This window comes from Hyperoodon ampullatus, assembly GCF_949752795.1.
Source record: "Hyperoodon ampullatus genome assembly, chromosome: 20".
Classification (NCBI taxonomy): Eukaryota; Metazoa; Chordata; class Mammalia; order Artiodactyla; family Ziphiidae; genus Hyperoodon; species Hyperoodon ampullatus.
In genome coordinates this window covers 24,777,200-24,792,610 of record NC_136933.1, presented here as the reverse complement: position 1 = coordinate 24,792,610, position 15,411 = coordinate 24,777,200, and the positions used below count along the sequence as shown (strand labels likewise).

The 15,411-nt window shown below is 45.4% G+C and overlaps 3 protein-coding genes across 3 annotated transcripts in view; 1 reads left to right on the top strand and 2 right to left on the bottom strand.

Moving 5' to 3' along the window:
- The window catches only part of WWC2 (WW and C2 domain containing 2), a 144,789-nt gene extending 144,272 nt beyond the window's left edge, over nt 1–517 (top strand). The window contains exon 23 of the mRNA XM_079726726.1: nt 301–517. Coding sequence (XP_079582852.1) covers nt 301–367 — 67 coding nt within the window. The 3' untranslated portion in view covers nt 368–517. The remainder of the gene's footprint in view (nt 1–300) is intronic.
- Nucleotides 518–773: 256 nt separating this feature from the next.
- Nucleotides 774–5,100, bottom strand: LOC307068593 (claudin-22-like; the record flags this gene model as incomplete). Its single annotated transcript, XM_079726546.1, is given in 3 exon segments — nt 774–879; nt 4,386–5,007; nt 5,010–5,100. Coding segments are annotated over 3 exon segments (819 nt in total).
- A 1,880-nt stretch (nt 5,101–6,980) lies between these two features.
- LOC307068667 (putative claudin-24) lies at nt 6,981–7,772 on the bottom strand (the record flags this gene model as incomplete). The annotated part of the gene is made up of 1 exon (XM_079726661.1): nt 6,981–7,772. The coding sequence occupies exon 1, from the start codon at nt 7,641–7,643 to the stop codon at nt 6,981–6,983; it is 663 nt and encodes a 220-aa protein (XP_079582787.1). The 5' UTR covers nt 7,644–7,772.
- Nucleotides 7,773–15,411: the final 7,639 nt, after the last annotated feature.

Here is a 15,411-nt window from a genome sequence, read left to right as displayed (position 1 = left end):
TCTAGAAATGCTCAGACCTAGACTGACACGCTCCCTCCACAGCCCCGCCCCAGTGGTTTAAAACCCGTCTCAGGTTGGAAATGGCTGTGGAAATACCGTGGGTCAGAGCTGCTGTTCTCCTTCATGTCCTTCCGTAAAAAGGCGAAGACAGTCTTGATTTTAAATGGAGCTCTAGCTAAGGACCAGATCTCCCATCCGGGCCTGTGGAGACAGCGCTGGCGTTCTTGGGACTATTTTTAACGGGCATAGAGCATTTTCAACATCCTATTGAAGTCGGTGTATTTCTCACCCCGGCTCTAGGGAGAAGATTGCCTACTTCACCAGAGCGAAGATCAGCATCCCGTCCCTGCCGGCTGATGACGTCTGATTACATCGCTGACGAGATCGTGTTTTCACCTCTTCATTTCTTTGGGAGGGCAAAAGACTGAACGTTTTCTTGTTTGGGGTTTTGTTTTTTGTGTTGGGGGGTTTTTTGTAATATAACTGTCAATTCTTAAAGAGCTTTTATTTCACATCAGATTTTCAACATGTTAATTTGTAAAGTACCTTGAATGTAATTCTTACATGTTTAAAAAAGAAAAAAAAAATCAGATAACCAAAACAGGATCATCTGGTACACAGATGTGCAGTATACGTGTATTGCCAATGGGCTTTATTTGGTAAAAATGGAATAGAGGCGGGACCCGGCGTGTGTCCTATTGAACCGACTGTTGAGAAATAACTCAGTTTAGCAGCAGGCGGTTTTCGCTTTTCCTTTGTTTTCGCATGGGCGACTATGAAGCTGGCAGTGGCGCCAGGTGATACTTGGTGCTAGAGGGCAGCTCGTTCAGCGTGAGGTTGAACTTGAGCATGAGCTTCAGTGCAGAGTCCCGGGTCCACCTGAAACAGGTGCTGCGTTCATTTCCATCACCTCTGTTGGAACACTTTGTTTCCTTAAAACAACTGCCTTTTTTTGTCCTTTTCCATTTGTCTAAAGAAAACAAAAACAAAGTGCTGAGTGCAAGAAGGCAAGAATGCAAAGGAGCAGTGCTCCCAGCCACACTACAGATCCCGTGATTTAGGACTTTAAGGGTAGGGAGATGAAAGGAGAAAGCCAGTTCCCCTGAAATACACTAAAATCAGCAGGTCAGTGAGCAGCTGCTGCTTCTCACTCAACCTGACTGTGCATCAGTGTTCAGACGTGAGTGTCTGGCTTGCGCCAGTCATGCTTCGTCCTAGGTGTGAGGATGGTACCCAGTGGGTGAAGGTAGGGGCCCAGGGTGCTGAGGACAGACAGTGCTGGTACTGTGGAGGGAAACACATGAGCATCACTTGCTGAAACCAGGAACAGAGGAAAGGGTATCTTGATTGAATCAAGGTTGCCAAAAATTTTTTAAATACTTCAGTAAACAGATTTCTGACATTTACTAGAAATTACTTTGCAGCCGTCATTTTTAGGGAATCCTATCTATAACTTGTGGTAAGCAGTTGGGAGGCAAAGAGAAGAGAGTGCCTGGGGAGATTATTCATTTGAAGTAAAAGCTGAGTCGTTTGTAAAAATATATATATATATATATTCCAGACAAACAAGATGGAAACTGACTAAAGTTTCCTCCAGTGGAGAATTTTAGCTTACCCAACCCAAGCACTTCTTAAAAGAAACAAATCCCCAGGTTAGCTCTGCCAGCATAAAAGGCTTTTAAAAGAAAGAGTTTTATGCAAGTTAAATCATCCATATTACTCGGTCTGTAATCCTGGAGGAGGCAAGGTTTGGTGAGCCATCTTATGTAACAAGTGAAATCAATTTTTTTTTAGAGATGAAAACATCATCTTAAAGGAATGGGCCCCTTAAAAAAAAGAAACACAAGTTCTATCCCTAAGCTAGAATCCTCACTGGTGAGAATATTTATTTGAAAGTAATTACACATGTTTTGGAAGGTTCATTTTATCAGAATCAAAATTCAGATCAAGCCACTTCTGAGCCTAGAACTGTAATGACTTTTTCCTAAGTGTCCCACCATTTATATACAAAAGTCCTTGAAGGAATAACTGGACGCGACACTACTTTGAACAAAAACCAGCCTCGTGAATTGCCTGAGCACAGTCCTTGCAGGCGGCCCAGTTCATCCTGTTAGGTGACCAAGGAGAACTGGAGGGAGAGCACCGTTCATCCTTGCCGAGGTCAAATGTGAAAAACAGAAGTTTATTTAATGTAGAGTTAAATGAAGGTCAGCTGTTTTCAGCTTCTTAGTTTGACCATGAAAATGTTTATAGGATTATGTGTGGTTGTACCGTACGATTTTATTTTCTTCATTTATTTATTTACGGTCTTATTTATGTTCTGTTTAATATATAGTTCGGTTCTGGCCATCTTAAATGTTTGACACAGAAGAGGCTATATTGGAATATTTACAGCTTTATAAATTCCATCAGATTAGCTGTTAACTTTTTGTACGACAAAGAGTTTCAGACAAGCGTAAAAGAATAAAATCTGTCTCAGGCTGGTAGTTAGCAGTTGTGACCAAGATGCTTTTGGTTTTATTTTACAGCATTTGCTCATTTCTAACATGAGAGACAAACTTAATATAATCCTTTTTCACTCTTTAAAAATCAGCAATAGTGTTATGTATTTATAGGCAGCTTTTAACAATCCTGTCATATTTGTACTAACCCAAATGATTCACAGTGACAAAACATTTTAATAACTTGCTTACAAAACCATATGGACAACATGAATTTTAATATTATAAGTACTATTTTTTAAAGGTAGAATTTATTCTTCACAGGGTAAAAAGAATGTAATATTTAGTTCTCAAGTTTGAATTATCAGTATGTTATTACAATTTTGTATATCAGAATCTAAGTGTTACAGGTACAAAAAAATATTGCTAGCCAAATGAACAAAGTTTAGCTGAATCTCTGTAGCATGCAAATCAAATAAATTTAAAATCTTTTTTTTGCTATTACTTTATATTGTATTAAATATCAAAAGCTCAGGACTGAACTAAATATTTAATCAGGTTAAATTCTGAATATGTTTCTGTTTTAATTTGTCTTGTTTGTAAAAGTATGCAAATACATCACATAGATTAACTCTGGTTTCTGCACTTTTCATGTGTTTATGGGTGGAAAAAAATTCAGTGTTTTTTTTTTAAACAAAGATACATATTACCTAATATTTTATTTCAGTGTCATTTATTGTTCAGTGAATTTCCCTGACTGGCGCAAACAGAAAAGTTTACTTGAACTATATACCAAACAAATATAAAGTCTTTCATGAAGAATTCCCCAAGTTTGGTGGCTTCCCTGGTGGCGCAGTGGTTAAGAATCCACCTGCCAATGCAGGGGACACGGGTTTGAGCCCTGGTCCAGGAAGATCCCACGTGCCGCGGAGCAACTAAGCCTGTGCACCACAACTACTGAGCCTGCGCTCTAGAGCCCGTGAGCCACAACTACTAAGCCCCCGTGCCACAACTGCTGAAGCCCACGCGCCTAGAGCCCGTGCTCCGCAACAAGAGAAGCCACCGCAATGAGAAGCTCACGCACCAAAACGAAGAGTAGCCCCCGCTCGCCGCAACTAGAGAAAGCCCGCGCACAGCAACGAAGAACCAATGCAGCCAAAAACCAATAAAATAAACAAATTAAAAAAAAAAAAAAAAGAATTCCCCAAGCCAGCAGCTTGCTGTGAATAGTTCTTGGTTGGACCATATATATTGCTGATTTTTTTTTTAAAAAGGGGGTGGGGGGATCTCCCCACGCCCCCCAGTCCCGACCCACAGTCCCCTTGTGGCTGCACCATCTACTGCAGAGCACAGGACACAAGCAAAAGCACGTTGGTGCGGTAGATTTTACATGAATCTTTAAAACACAAGACTGCCCTCCTCTGCTTCTGACACAATAAAGAAGACATGAATGAATGGAAAAGTCTCCATAGAGGCACTGAAGTCTCCAATTTAAAAAGAGATGATGTGTCCCCCATGTGCACCTCTCAAACTTTCAGAGAGCCAGCAATTTTTAAAATATAATCAGATGTCATACCTTTTAAAAAAAATAAGCAGCCAGACTTCAGTTTCAGTGTAATAGGTGATCTCAAACACTTGAAAGAAGTCAATGATGAGCAGTGACATTTCCAATTGCCAGATGATTCATCTTTATTAAATAACACCTTCAAAAGATGTGGAGGTACTAACACAATGTTTTATCTGCCGGTTCTGTGCAATCGCTGAATCTATTTTAAAATTGAGAAAACTCATCCCCAGTAATGAGTATGATTACTGTTAAGTCTTGATTGGTTTTGGTCTCAGAGTAGAAGATAAAAGTGGTTTACCATCTTAGAAAGAAATGACAGTTTCAGAAGCGAAGGGAAAATGCATTTTAGAAAATCGAAAGCATAGTGAATGGGTTACTGTGTAATAGGAAATCCTACCAAATCATCTGAGGGCACCGCTGATCCCTTCTGGCTTAGTTTCAGGTGAGTGGTTTTCATCTCCAGGTGTAGACGGTGTGGCGGCGTTTCTGCCACTGCATAGTCACCGGAAGCCAGGGGAATCTGGGTCCTGCGGGCGGCCCAGTTTAGCAGACACCCTCCAAGCAGGAGAGAAAATCCAGCAAACCAGCTGATAAAGAGGACCTCCCCAAACTCCCACCTGGGCACAATCTCGGGGATGGTCTCATCCCAAAACTCCTGGACTGTCCTGTGGGCGACCCAAGAGACAGGAACAAGGGCTGTGACGCCTGCTGTCCAGAACAGAATTCCTCCCAGGATTAACAGCTGCTTCTTGACATCCTGCTGTCTCTCTCCAATTCTCAAGCAGTCCAGGCCAAACCCCGAGACCAGCAGGCCCAGGAATCCCAGGCCGTTTGAGAGGAACATTAAAATCCTGGAGATCCTGAGCTCAGCAGGCAAAGCCAGGAAAGAATCGAAGTCCTTGCATTGCATCCCCACTTCCTCTTGGGTGACGCAGGTCTGCCAGAGTCCCATGGTCAAGTTTTCCATTTCATTTAAGTCCAGGTTGAGATTTTTCCACGTGGCAGGTAGTTTGTAAGACAGGATAAAACCCATCCCAGCAAAGATAGTGAAATTCTCGCTAATTGTGCCACAGCTCTAAATACTAAAGCCATTATAAAATCCTGTGACCTTAGCCAGACCAACCTCTGCCTTTCAGTGGCTATGAAAAGAAGTGTGACACTTGTGTTATCACCTGCAGAGCTCAGAACTATTTTTTCATTGTGTATATAGGAGGATTCTTGCCAGAGTTGCTATCGTTTAATTCTATGTTGAATAGTTTTCAGAAAAGGATAGGGAAGTAATTCTGCAAACCAGTAATGACAAGGTGTGGCCAAGATCACGTTCACGTCCTACGGGCTGCATGTTGTAGTAGGCAGCTTGTCCCCGAAATAACATTAAGTCGTAAGAATCCTCTCCTTGTTAAAGTATAAATGGCTTTCACGTTGTCCCCGACCTTTCTGTCAAGTCAAAGAATTAAGAAGTCTCCGTGCAAGATGTTTAATGGACAGTTTGGTTCAACTCCTGCTACTTTATATCTTACTAATTGCACCTATCAGATTTTCATCTGTTAAGAGGTCTCATTTCAATACGCATACTGTGGTTATAACTGGGTGTTATCATTTTTAAAAACAGGTTCAAGCGGGAATAAAGACACAGACCTACTTGAGAATGGGCTTGAGGATATGGGGAAGGGGAAGGGTAAGCTGTGACAAAGGGAAAGAGAGGCATGGACATATATACACTACCAAACGTAAGGTAGATAGATAGTGGGAAGCAGCCGCAGAGCACAGGGAGATCAGCTCGGTGCTTTGTGACCGCCTGGAGGGGTGGGATGGGGAGGGTGGGAGGGAGGGAGATGCATGAGGGAGGGGATGTGGGAACAGATGTATATGTATGACTGATTCACTTTGTTATAAAGCAGAAACTAATAAAAAAAAAAAAAAAAACAGGTTCAAGAAAAGTATTTCTTAACCAAATAAATCAATCTCAGGAATCTCTTCTGTAGACCTTAAATCAGGTGTTTCTTTTTTTTTTTAAATCTCTTAGGCTACAAATACCCAATAACATATGAAACGATTCTGAACTAAACATCAAGTCTGTGTACTTCCACGCCTTCCTGACAGCTTCACACACAGGGACATAAGTACTCGCTATTTTTTGTTTCTTTGCTTAAATATGCTTTCTATGCTGTGGAAAAATTAAGCAGTAGGACTGCGTAGGTTAGAATCAATGCCTCTGTTGGTTCATCCCCATGCGTGTAACTTTTAACTGAACAAAGGAAAATTTTTATTAGGGCAGATGAGCTGGATATCAAGCAAAATATTTTTGGAATTGTTTATCTTTTTAAAGTACGAAGCTTTTGAGGGAAGAGACGAGAAGAGATTGGCCAGTATTTTAAATCTGAGAATTTCACAGTGTACTGAAAACCTTCAGCCTCATAAAGTCCTGCAGCACAGGCTTCCTAGCAATTTCCTAGACACAAACCACCTCTGTTCAAGAAAGACCAAATCATTGTTGTGGAAATAGCACTTTGGATAGGCTTAGCATGTGGTTTTGCTAGTGCAGAATTCTTAAAGGATTTCAGATTGTTAGGTTTTTTTCTTTAGGAAACAGGAACTAATGATCAATTTCAGCTACCAGCAAAACCAAAAAAACATTTCTAATATCAAATGAACACAGTAAAGCTTCATAGTGCTCTCTTGGACAACCGCCACCAAATTTTGATTTAAATAGCCAGATGAATGAAATTTTGTTCTGTTCATACCTATGTAATGCTTACCACAATAATTTTCTTTTAGATATAAGATTTGCCTCTTTCTTACTTCTCCAGGTTTTGGGGGAATGGGGTATCTAGGATAGAAAAGTCATTATTTAATGTATTTAATGAGAAAATGTGAGCATCACAAATATAGTTACATAACAAAGAACCCTTTATCATGTAGACCATCACAGTCAATATAGGGAGATACACCTCTCTGGTCTCATCAAAGTCTTACACTGAAGGATTGGCAGTTCCATTTTCCAGGTATGAACACTGAGTTTGCATTTCTGCCACTGCATAGTGGCCGGAAGCCAGGGGAACCTGGGTCCCGCAGGCAGCCCAGTTTAGCAGACACCCTCCGAGCAGGAGAGAAAATCCAGCAAACCAGCCGATAAAGAGGGCCTCCCCAAACTCCCACCTGGGCACAATCTCAGGGATGGTCTCATCCCAGAACTCCTGGACTGTCCTGTGGGCGACCCAAGAGACAGGAACAAGGGCTGTGACGCCTGCTGTCCAGAACAGAATTCCTCCCAGGATTAACAGCTGCTTCTTGACATCCTGCTGTCTCTCTCCAATTCTCAAGCAGTCCAGGCCAAACCCCGAGACCAGCAGGCCCAGGAATCCCAGGCCGTTTGAGAGGAACATTAAAATCCTGGAGATCCTGAGCTCAGCAGGCAAAGCCAGGAAAGAATCGAAGTCCTTGCATTGCATCCCCACTTCCTCTTGGGTGACGCAGGCCTGCCAGAGTCCCACGGTCCAGTTTTCCATTTCATTTAAGTCCAGGTTGAGGTTTTTCCAGTGTGGCAAAAAAGTCGTAATAATGGATAAAACCCATCCCAGCAGAGATAGCAAAATTCCAACGAATTGCATTGCTACTCTAAAGACTAAAGCCATCGCAACAAATCTTAGGACCCTTGCCACCTCTATAGGAGCTGCTGTCTTGTGGTGGACAGTAGTGTGACGATCTTGGTTCGATGCTGCCTGGGGAATATAAGTTTTGGTCGTTAACCCTTTGGGCGCTCTGAAATGCGTTTTTGTTCTTCTTGAATATAATGTTTCATGTAAAGGACGAAGGACTCTGTTAAAACTATGAGTTAGGCTTTCTGATAAGGATTTGATCTGTTACCTTCCAATTTGCTTGGTAAAATTATATCCCCAATGCTTGATGATTATATAAGTCTAAGGATGAACAAAGAGGGCTCTATGACCCCTCACCCTAAAATACAACAGAAATCTTTGTGCTTCAATATGGATTAATTAGATTTTAAGTGGTGATAAAAGGCCAGCTCTTTCTACAACAGGACCTCATTGTAATAGCTGAATCTGAGATTTCAGAGATGCAAAACAAGACCTTGTAAAGAAAGGTAGACTGTTTCCCTATAATCTTTATTATTCTCGGGCTTCCTTAACCTACACAAGAACCTGGCCCAGGTTCTTGAGTGTCACAGGGACTCAGTTGGGACTTGGCAGAAGACTTTCCCTCAGATTCCTTTGCAAGGTAGAGGCTGGTTCACTGGGTGAAGTAAACTGACGAGGCTGAGGCTGTGCCCATAGGTACTGAGGGGAGATGGGGTATCTCAGGAAGCTCTGGATTTCATTCTGAGATTTTCTCCATCCTTGTTAAGGACTTGGGGTAAAGCGCAAAATCTTAGTGTCCAGGAGGTGTTGTTTTTTGTTTTTGTTTTTGTTTGTTTTTTGTTTTTGTCTAGAGCTGAGCTGTCTTCACTGTCATTTAAACCACAAAGACAAAGCAGCACCAGGCATGACAACTCCTGCCAATTCCAAGACAAAACAGCCACCATGGGGCTGACCTTCGAGGTGTCATCTTGTTTGTGGTGGGTTTTTTTAAAATAAATTTATTTATTTAATTTATTTATTTTTGGCTGCATTGGGTCTTCGTTGCTGTGCGGGGCTTTCTCTAGTTGTGGCGAGCGGGGGCTACTCTTCGCTGCGGTGTGCAGACTTCTCACTGCAGTGGCTTCCCTTGTTGCAGAGCACGGGCTGTAGGCGCGTGGGCTTCAGTAGTGGTGGCTCACAGGCTCAGCAGTTGTGGCTCACGGACTCTAGAGCTCAGGCTCAGCAGTTTTGGTGCACGGGCTTAATTGCTCTGAGGCATGTGGGATCTTCCCGGACCAGGGCTTGAACCTGTGTCCCCTGCATTGGCAGGCAGATTCTTAACCACTGCGCCACCAGGGAAGCCCTTTGTTTGTGTTTTTGATTGAAGCCACACCTGAATGCATGCTTCTGCAGAACAGGACCCTCACTGCAGGGCCTCACAGGCCAGGAGGAGAGACCACGCCCCCCATTCCCAGGGCTGCTCCTGTCCCCAGGGCCACCGGGCTCCTGTACCCACAGCCAGAGGCAGGACCTGATGTGCCCGCCTGGAGCAGGAAGGACATGCAGGTTCCTAAAGTGGAGCCACTGCCCTGGAAGATTCTAATCTGTGAACCAGCTGCCCATCACATTTCTAGTCCAGGATTGGAGAAGGTCCTTTACGATGTCTCTCAACAGGGGATCAGAGACACAGCACCCCAATCCCGACACACCAAAGTGAGCACAGGAGTCGGGTTAGATGTCCCTTCTGCAGCATTTTCCAGCATCGTACATGAAACAAGAAGATGAATTCTTTCTCAACTTTGACAAATGTTCAGAATCCCTTAGGATTGATGGCTGTCCTCAGTGTACTGAAATAAGCTGCTCCAGTTTGCACAAAGGCACAAAGGTCCAGAAAGGGCTAGAGACTTGCCTGGGGCCTCATCCCAGGAGGCGGGATATGGGTGACCTAGAACTTTCCTTCCAGGGAGCAGTCAAGTTAATGAAGCTCTCAAGAACAATCATGAACAATTATGGAGAGACGGTTCTTCATATCCCACTGAAACATAACAGAAGATGGAACGGGACAGGCTGCTCTGTGAGGCAGGATCCTCCCCATCTCCGAGGTGTTAACGAGGTGATTCTCACCTGGGCTACAGGGAGGAAATTCCTCTGTGGTGGGGAAGGGACCGGATAACCTCCAGCTCATTTATTCTTGCAGCATGTAAAACAAACAAATAAACAAACAAATAAATAAAATATTTGAGGACCTCCTCTGGGCCAGGCAGTCAGTGCTGAAGACACTACCAAGACCAGTCTGGATACAGGCGCTGCCCCTGCCTCTGGGGGCTCACGTTCCAGTGGGAGAGGCCATCGGGAAATAAGTAAATCCGCTCATTCAAAGAAATAAAAAGAGTGGGGTGTGAGGATTGCAGGCAGAGGAAACCCTAGTGCAGCTGCCCTGAGACTGAAAGCACAAAGGCCACCCTCCCCTGACCTGGGGCTCCCGTCTCCACGTCTCAGTTCGTGGATTAGCCGCTTAGACCACGGTGTTTCCAGGGGGGGATGGGAGTGAAATTCAGCCAGGAAACAAATATTACCAGCCGGTCGTTCCGCATGTGGAGGTCTGCATTCTCTCTGTCTCAGGAACGTTACTCTTAAAAAACAAAAAACAAAGACAGACAAACAAACAAAAAAAACCCACACAATCATAAACAGAACGCGAGAGGTCAGCAGATTATGTACATTCTTAACAAACAGAAGGTGAGGGTTATCAACCATCCCAGTTTGCCCAAAGCCACGCATCGTGGGAAACTTCTCCGTCCAGGGCAAGGGTTGATAAACGTCCCCAAATGAACCATCCCAAAGTGTAGCTGCTCAGACCAACAAGCACGTATGTGGATTTTGCTCAGGAATCTGCAGTCGGTGGGGATGGTTTGTCTCTGCCCCTAGCAGTGTCAGCTGAGGCTGAGTCTCCTTTTGTGGCCAAGGCTCCGAAGTCACAGAGCATCCCTTCATAGACGAGGCAGATCAGGGAGAGGGAAAATAACACCAAGGTCCTGGAAGAGCTTGTGAGACTGGGAGTACTTTTGTGGCCATTTTTGGAAGACAGATAAATCATGAAAAGTAAACCAGATGGACCTGTTAACGAACCGTTGGGCAAATCTAGATTCCAGGAGATGCATGGCAAGCACTGTATAGAAAAGCCAGCCTTTCTTTCTCTCCTTGGCTTTCTGCTTTCATGCTCCAGATTAAGTTTGTGGTCACAACCCAACTACCTGGGCTGTGAAGACCTTGACACATTTTACACAGGCTCTTGCCTCTGCTACCCTGTGCTAGTTCACACGCAGTCGTCCTGCCCTTTCTACTGGTCCAGGGCTGAGAGAAGGAGGGCTCAGGCTGGCTCACTGATTCAGCCTCACCTGTCTGCATCTTTGACCACACGAGAGCCAGGGGTGCAAAGATCTGTCCTCAAGCGAGACTGGCCCAAAAAAAGGAGACTGTGTAAAATATTCTCTTGGACGTGGCACTAAGGGAGAGTGGCTATTGCGGGAGAGGAAGGCAGATTTTGTTTTTAATATCAGAGCACAGCTGGTTAGCAATGCTGTGTTCATTTCAGGTGTACCGCAAAGTGATTCAGTTAGACATATACATACATGCACTCTTTTTCAAATTCTTTTCCCATTTAGGCTATGACAGAGTACTGAGCAGAGTTCCCTGTGCTATACAGGAGGTCAAAGTTGTCTTGCAAGGAAGGGTCGCTCCTGGAAGCTGGTGGGGGGAACATGGAACAGCTGTTAGCCGGGGAGAGCGAGGGAGCCTCCAGGAACGAGGCTGGGTTGCAGGGCACGGCTACGTAATGCCAGATCATCTGGATTTTAGGACATAGATAATTAAAAGCCTTTGAAGGATTATAAGCAGGGATTTGACAGGGTTGTTTTTGCATCTTGGAAACCTGACTGGTGGCTCCAGTGATGAGCTCCTTTGTATCATCTAAGATACAGAAGCCACAAGGATGAGGCCACCCGAAGCCAGACAGTAGCCTGGCTGCTGCTGGAAGTGCTGGTGGCCCCTGGGCAGAGCCTGCTCGGCCCTGTGTCTTCAATCTGGTGTGGGTGGCCCTGCTGCTTGGGAAGGGGCCCAGGAAGAGGGGCTGAAGGAGGCAATGGGGCGGGGAACTAGATGTCCTCTGAGAGCGTGAGTCTAAAGTCAGTGGAGAGGCACGAATCCCACGTTGTCAAAATCACCCTTAAAAAATTCCCTGGAGATCCAAGCAGACCTCCCAGTGTCCAGCACGCCGGCCTCTCCAGCGATGGGCCAGGTCCCCCCACCTGGTCCTGGGTCAAGCACAAGATGAAGCAATTGGCTTGGTTTGGGATCTTCTAGGATAAACACCCACTGAATCTTAAGACACTAGAATCAGCACTGTTGTGAGAGACAGGGCCCTGGGGACAGCTAATCAGAGAAAGAGCAAACGTCCCGACCTCCCCAAGGAGCATGGTTGGATCGACCTTTCTCCTGACAAGGGCTTCAGGCAAGGGGGTTCTTCCCGCCACACACAGGTTTTTTGATTAAAAGGAACCCTAGAGTTTACTTTGTGTTTCTTACTATTCCTTGTCCTGCTAAATAGTAATCCTCACAACCAACCCCGTGAGCTCACTAATCAGAACAAAACACCCGGTAGCCTTCACAACCCCCAGAGCACGCCTTGTATCTACTAGGCTCTCAACAAGCATGTGTCTAACAAATGGACGAGGTGCCTCCTTCTAGCTGATAGTGAATGTTTGCCTACAATGCCAGCACTGGAAACGCAGATCCCCTGGCCAGTCACCTGTTCTCATGACGACAGGCCATGCTGGCACCTGAGCAGAACCAACGGACTCTCAAAGATGTGAACTTGATCAACCACCTATAGTGGGATAGGAAATGTTGCCCTAACATCATGAGTTGGCCATTCCCAAAGGATATCGAGATGGACATAGTCTAGGTTTCGGGAAAAGATGAGAAAGCTGGAGGCGAACCAGTATGCTCACAGGGTTCTAGAGAGGGATGCTAGTTCTTTTCCTCATTTTCATTATATTTTCTAAATTTTCTACAAACCATGTAGGATTCTCCTAAGAAGAAAAAAAATTACAAAAGAAAGAAAGATAACCTGCTGAACTAAGTTTTTCATGTTTCGTCAGATCATAATAAATAGGCAGCAATGATCAAGTGCCTTCTACTTACCAGGCACTGTTCTGAGGACTTTAACATATATTATCTCACTTAATCCTCACAGTCACCCAGTGGGGCAAGACCCTATGAGCAGCGCCGTTTCACAGGTGATGGAACTAAAGCACAGGAAGGCAAGTGACCTGCCCAGGATCTCAAAGTCATTTTAGTGCTTTGGATGAAGGTGCCTCAATTCTCTCCCAAGAGCACAGAGACAGTAGGCCACTGGGTCCCCTGCATCTACACTTAGCAGTGTTGTTCCAAGAAGAGCTTCTGTCTAAATCAGAACAACCTCAGGGGATTATTCCAGCTTGACTTGTGGGTTCCACCCCCAGTGGTGTGCTCGTAAATGTTTATCAGCTCTTCTCAGGTGGTGGAGCCCTGGTTTATGGACATTGCCAATTTCCAGTATGTAAATACTCTCGCCAGGCTACCAATGTGAATCACTGAATGTGGAGTTAGGAAGAGATGTGCCATAACCCACCATTATATAGTATTCTTACCATAGAGATACATTGATGTAAATAACCTCAAGAGCATAGATAATAATAAGGAATAAAATAATCAGGAAGTGACATTTTGAGTATTAATACTTTGGTTTTTTGGGTTTTTTTAAAAATTAATTTTATTTATTTATTTTTGCTGTGTTGGGTCTTCGTTTCTGTGCGAGGGCTTTCTCTACTTGTGGCAAGCGGGGGCCACGCTTCATCGCGGTGCGCGGGCCTCTCACTATGGCGGCCTCTCTTGTTGCGGAGCACAGGCTCCAGACGCGCAGGCTCAGTAGTTGTGGCTCACGGGCCCAGTTGCTCCGTGGCATGTGGGATCTTCCCAGAACAGGGCTCAAACCCGTGTCCCCTGCATTAGCAGGCAGATTCTCAACCACTGCGCCACCAGGGAAGCCCAATACTTTGTTTTTAATATAACTTATTTTTAAGTTTATATCATATAATTCAATTTTAATGATAACTATGTTTAACAACCAACTCCCCAAATTCCTGAAAAATTAACCCTCAGCTCTCTCTTTTTTTTTTTTTTTTTTTTGTGGTACGCGGGCCTCTCACTGTTGTGGCCTCTCCCGTTGTGGAACACAGGCTCCAGACGCGCAGGCTCAGCGGCCATGGCTCTCGGGCCCAGCCGCTCCGCGGCATGTGGGATCTTCCCAGACCAGGGCACGAACCCGTGTCCCCTGCATCAGCAGGCAGACTCTCAACCACTGCGCCACCAGGGAAGCCCCCCCTCAGCTCTCTTGAGTCAGCATGAGACAGCTCCAGCTCATCACTGGGACCAGCCCAGACTTTACAAATCAGAGTCTCTCAAAGGAGCTGGGGGGAAGGATTCTGGAGTTTAACAAGCTCCTGCAGGAATTCACAAACACGCTGAGGTTTACCACGGGGGAACCAGACCCCTTGACATTGCTGCCAGCTCAATCTGAGACCCATCAGAATCCTGGGCTGACGCCACGCCCACCACTGAAGCTCAGCCTCAGGGCTGCGGAGAAGGCAGGAGCACGGCTGGTCTGGTCTGGGTTTTGCCAGCCCTTTCTATTCATTCCATCTACCTCTTGATTTTTGCTGTTTTACTCAAAGTGACTTCTCTCAGATATAGCTGTGGTCCCTTATGCCTTTCTGTTCCCTGAAACACCACCAGCTCTATGACTGTGAGGCCTCTAGACATTTAAGACATTGGTGGTTAAAATTTTTAAAAATAATGTTTTAGGGCTTCCCTGGTGGCGCAGTGGTTGAGAGTCCGCCTGCCGATGCAGGGGACGCAGGTTCGTGCCCCGGTCTGGGAAGATCCCACATGCCGCGGAGCAGCTGGGCCCGTGAGCCACGGCCGCTGAGCCTGCGCGTCCGGAGCCTGTGCTCCACAACGGGAGAGGCCACAACAGTGAGAGGCCCGCGTACCGAAGGAAAAAAAATAATAATAATAATAATGTTTTAAAATTCGGAACACATCAATTATTTGGATTGATTTGATTTATAATTGCCAGGCAGTGTATTGAATGGCCCTTGAAATTTAATCAAAGGGTTTGGGGGGAAAAAAAGGGTTTTGGGGAGAAAGAAAAAGAAAGCTCCCATCCTTGCCCACTGAAGTAAAAAAAAAAACAAAACCCACTTTGCTGGACATCACACGACTGTAAGGAAACATCTATCAACAAGTATAAACTAATATGCTCTGCAGTTTTAGCATGCGTGCCCAGGTCTTCACACTTGCAGCCAGTGGCTTCCTGCGTCAGACGATCTTGCGGGGCTCAGCACCAGAAAGTTATTCCCACTGGCCTGACACGTTTTGCTCAGGACATTCTGGGGGTGAACGAACTGAGAGCAGGTGGCAGGAGGGCGGTCAGCCCAGCGGAGCAGCTAGGGGACGGATCCGGGAGGATTATGTGGACCCTTCCCTGGGGGCTGCCCTCCAGGTCCCAATGCAGAGGGGGTATCCGAATGTCCACACCAGGATGCATCGCCCACACGTAAGCACCGGTGTGTGAGAGGCTGCAGGTGCCCTCAGTCAGTTTCAGGTGATGGCATTTAAAAGAAGTAGGGAAACCTTGGAGGAACAAGTGGATTCCCAGCACCGGGTCTGAACGCCCTTTTCATCGCTGGGTGTGTGTGGGTGGAGTGTTTCTGAAAGCCCCGTT